The sequence below is a fragment of the Engraulis encrasicolus genome, chromosome 4, assembly GCF_034702125.1.
Source record: "Engraulis encrasicolus isolate BLACKSEA-1 chromosome 4, IST_EnEncr_1.0, whole genome shotgun sequence".
NCBI lineage: Eukaryota > Metazoa > Chordata > Actinopteri > Clupeiformes > Engraulidae > Engraulis > Engraulis encrasicolus.
In genome coordinates, this window is record NC_085860.1 from 27,922,896 (window position 1) to 27,927,482 (window position 4,587).

The 4,587-nt window shown below is 45.4% G+C and overlaps 1 protein-coding gene across 1 annotated transcript in view; it reads right to left on the reverse strand.

The window, feature by feature from the left end:
- Positions 1–2,459, reverse strand: part of neto2b (neuropilin (NRP) and tolloid (TLL)-like 2b) — a 20,428-nt gene extending 17,969 nt beyond the window's left edge. The window contains exon 1 of the mRNA XM_063197793.1: positions 2,441–2,459. Coding sequence (XP_063053863.1) covers positions 2,441–2,459 — 19 coding nt within the window. The remainder of the gene's footprint in view (positions 1–2,440) is intronic.
- Between the last annotated feature and the right edge of the window lie 2,128 nt (positions 2,460–4,587).

Genomic DNA, 4,587 nt, shown 5'->3' on the forward strand with positions numbered 1-4,587 from the left:
CTGGCGAAATGAAGCTCACTTGAGGCTGGAGCAGCTGCGCCTCTCAACAGCGCACCACGAGACAACTGTCTTTTTACCCAGTAGTACCATGGGCGCAGATCTGTCAAGCTCTCAACTCGAGCCCAAAATCGTTTAACAAACAAGGAGTAGACATTCGAGAAGGAGTGAAAAGGGAAACATTCACAGGTTCGATAACGCTTTTGTTCAAATAAGTAATAAGTAGCCACACACGACGCACACATGCACACACACACACACACCCTAGTTTATACCTTTATGCATGTTCTCTCAGGCTGAATCCTCTCCAGGTAGCTGCCTTTAGGATGCGGTGTTTCGGGGTGATGTGGCTTCACTTGTCATCTCTTCAGCGTTGAAACTTTCTCGCTTTAGGCTACAGTCCCTTCCTGTGGCAAGGGCAAGTTTGGCGGGATAACATGACAATCCTTCCATCTTTTCAAAACAAGTTTTGAAAGCTGTCAATAAAAACGATGCCACGCAGATTCTGGTAAGTTCTTTCTGCTCACAGAGGGAACGGTTTCTCGGCTGCAATTCCTTGAGATGTCGAGTGCTGCCTGAGAGCGAGCCTTTTGAACACTCCAGCTTCTCCTCTCAACAGCGTCTGGCGCGCCCACGCGCGCACGAACCCGGCAACTCAACGGTGCTCATGTAAGAAGTGTTGGCATTATGTGATGTTGGTGTGCTGCTCTGTGTGTGTGTGTGTGTGTGTGTGTGTGTGTGTGTGTGTGTGTGTGTGTGTGTGTGTGTGTGTGTGTGTGTGTGTGTGTGTGTGTGTGTGCCTGCATGAGCGCGCGCGCGCCTGTGTGCGTGTGTTTCAACCGGCTATAGCACTTGTGAAATGACATCAGTTCATTATAAAGTTTTATTGGACAATGTCTATCACTCATTTCCAATTCTTCACCCCCGCTGTGTGATGGGGGAATAATTGATTTGGCTTTTGCAGTGTGTGTGTGTGTGTGTGTGTGTGTGTGTGTGTGTTTCAGTGTGTGTGTGAGAGAGAGAGAGAGAGAGAGAGAGAGAGAGAGAGAGAGAGAGAGAGAGAGAGAGAGAGAGAGAGAGAGAGAGAGAGAGAGAGAGAGAGAGAGAGAGAGAGAGTAGTGAATCAGCGCAGATGATCTCAGTTACACTACCATCGGGACAGTTCAGTTCAGGACAACACCAAGATTCAGATGCACATTCAAGAAGAAGAAACAATCTCACACTCAAAATGAATCCATTGTGTGGATTAATAGGCTACAGTATATTTGATGGACTGTTTGCTCACAAGTGCGCCCTCGTGTAGCCTATGCGCGCACAAAGACCCACACAATAGCAGTGACAGTGACAGTGACAACTGTTAATAGCAAACAAAATATTATTGGAGCAGGCTACACTATCCTTCACCCAGTGGGCTTTTTGTAATCTCTCTATATATTTCATCTGATGGTCTCTCTTTTTAATATTGTTTGCTGAGTTGGATCTTGTTTTCTCTGGTCATGGGAAGTGCAGCAATTCCTCTCCTCTTTCTTTCTTCTCTGTGTGTATCTAGGACGAAGCAATACTTATGACATGAACATAAGTCTCACAAGGGTCTGGAGCAGATCTAACTAATGTTATTCAAAAAGCAATAAAGCAGTGCGTTATTCTTTCTGGTACTGAATATTTTACTTCTTGTATCAGATTGTATTGTAGGCCATTTTTACAATGTCCCTGTAAATACAACACAATGCTTAAAGAATTTTCAAAATAACCAAAGGATTGGTTCCTTTTCAAAAAATCTGAAGTCATCTGAGCTGCACTGCCGCTTCTCTTTGTTAATTCTTGCATCGGTCCTCTGGTACCATAGCAACATAGGCCTACATTGCCAATAGGAGATTGCATTGCAACCCAGTAAGTAAGCAACACGCCTCTCAAGAAATCACCACTGGTCCAGACCAGCTTGTGCCGTATTGTAAGCATGGAGAACATTCTCCTTGTTCTGGATATGTAACTAATGTTATTTTCTGTCTTCCTGGCTCTCTTTCAGGATGATCGTGATCCCTTAGCCAAATTATTCCATTCTTCTCTTTCTCTTTCTCTCTCTCTCACTCACACTCTCTCTCTCTCTCTCTCTCTCTCTCTCTCTCTCTCTCTCTCTCTCTCTCTCTCTCTCTCTCTCTCTCTCCTCTCTCTATCTCTCTCTCTCTCTCTCTCTCTCTCTCTCTCTCTCACACACACACACACACACACACACACACACACACACACACACACACACACACACACACACACACACACATACAATGATTCTGATTCCCAAACTCTCTCACTACATCATCCTCCTGCTTTATCTCACTCTTTCTTACAGAGATGGCGGGGGGAGAATAGTAAAAACTATACTGTAGCCTATAATATATTTATTTGTTACCTCATAGCGTTCATGCTCTCAGCATAAGCGACTTACCCCTGCACCAGTTGGACATTCTAAGAGTTTGGCTGTCCATTTCTCAATCTATAATCCCCACAGATGAAGAGAGAATAGAGATTCATTTGGGCATGCACATGCACACACACACACACACACACACACACACTGACTTAAACACTCACTTCACTGTATAACGCTAGGATGCTTCATTTGAACAGTAATCTCTGTGTGCTAATGGTCTTGACATATACCATGACCACACATGCTCAAGTGCACACTGAAAATAAACAAAGGCATCAGTGAGCATTACACATGACATTGGATGTGTGTGTGTGTGTGTGTGTGTGTGTGTGTGTGTGTGTGTGTGTGTGTGTGAGTGTGTGTGTGTGTGTGTGTGTGTGTGTGTGTGTGTGTGTGTGTGTGTGTGTGTGTGTGTGTGTGTGTGTGTGTGCGCACGTGTGCAGGCGGTTTTTACGTTGAGCAAGGTCGGGCAATTGCCCAGGGCCTCGTCCAATTAGGGCCCTCGTCATCGCATTACAGTGTTTTCCTGCATTTATAGGCCTACTACATCGAGTATCGAGTGTTAAGGCGGGAGCCTCAAAATTGTTCTTTGCCCAGGGCCTCAGATTTCCTAAAACCGCCACTGTGTGCGTGTGTGTGTGTGTGTGTGTGTGTGTGTGTGTGTGTGTGTGTGTGTGTGTGTGTGTGTGTGTGTGTGTGTGTGTGTGTGTGTGTGTGTGTGTGTGTGTGTGTGTGTGTGTGTGTGTACTCCACTATTATGCATACATTATGTGACAGCATCTGCATCTGGATAAGTTAAACAATCCATAGCCTAAACCCCCAGCACTGTTTCTTACACACTGCCATTATCACACACACACACACACACACACACACACACACACACACACACACACACACACACACACACACACACACACACACACACACACACACACACACACACACACACACACACACACACACACACACACACACACACACACACACACACACTTCTCTGTTACACTGTGGTCATAGTTCATCAAAGATTATCATTCCTGTCCTGCCATTATCACAGGGAGATTATAATTCTCACCTAATCTCCACTGGGATTAATGAGGAAGCGGAGCATAAGATTGCAGTGTGTGTGTGTGTGTGTGTGTGTGTGTGTGTGTGTGTGTGTGTGTGTGTGTGTGTGTGTGTGTGTGTGTGTGTGTGTGTGTGTGTGTGTGTGTGTGTGTGTGTGTACTGCTATTAGAGCACACCCACATGCTGGGGCCCTTGCTCCATGTGGGGCCCAAATCCTGGACCCCACATGTTTTGACCCCTTTTGCTGACAGGTTAGGGTTAGGTATTGTTTTGGTTTGGGTACAGTTTAGCATTCTCAAGCTATTGTTAGGGTAAATATGAATGGAAGCCACCCACAAAGATAGGAAGAGCCACACAAGGTCCCCACAAAGATATGAAGGTTGGGCTTGTGTGTGTGCGCGTGCATGCATGTGTGTGTATGTATGAAGGGGGTTGCTCATGTTATTGTGTGATTGAGTTTACAGTAGATATTGTGTGTTCGTGTTGCGATCCCTTTCTTCCATCTGTCTGCCATGTGCCTCTAGAGCAGTGTTTCTCAACCTTTTTTTTAGGCGAGGCACCCTTTACCAACAAGCCATAACATGGTACTGCATCCGATACCACACAAGCTTAGAAAAGCAAAACATTTGGAGATGTTCAAAGTTGCAACTTTATTTCACACAGGCTATGTGTAGGATACTGGGGTGACCTAAATTTACTTTATTGTGCGTAAATGGTGTATGAAAGATTCCACTGACTAAACATTAATAATTTTTTTAAAATTAGACAAATATGTATTGTATTACATCATTTACTTATTTATTTAGGTCAATTTCACATACCGTCAGTCATGTTTCCGCGGCACCCCTGAGAGGGGCGTGCGGCACCCCAGGGTGCCACGGCACCCCTGTTGAGAAACACTGCTCTAGAGCAGTGGTCTCTGCATGGCGGCCCGTGGTCCAGATCCGGCCCGGACATGGCAAACATTTGGCCCGCCATGAGGTTGGAGCAAATGAAAACATACAGGATACTGTATGCGTGCTATCTGTGGCCATATGAGCAGACGATTTGTTTGGTTGAAGGAGAGGATTGTGCACATCCCAGGGAAAGGT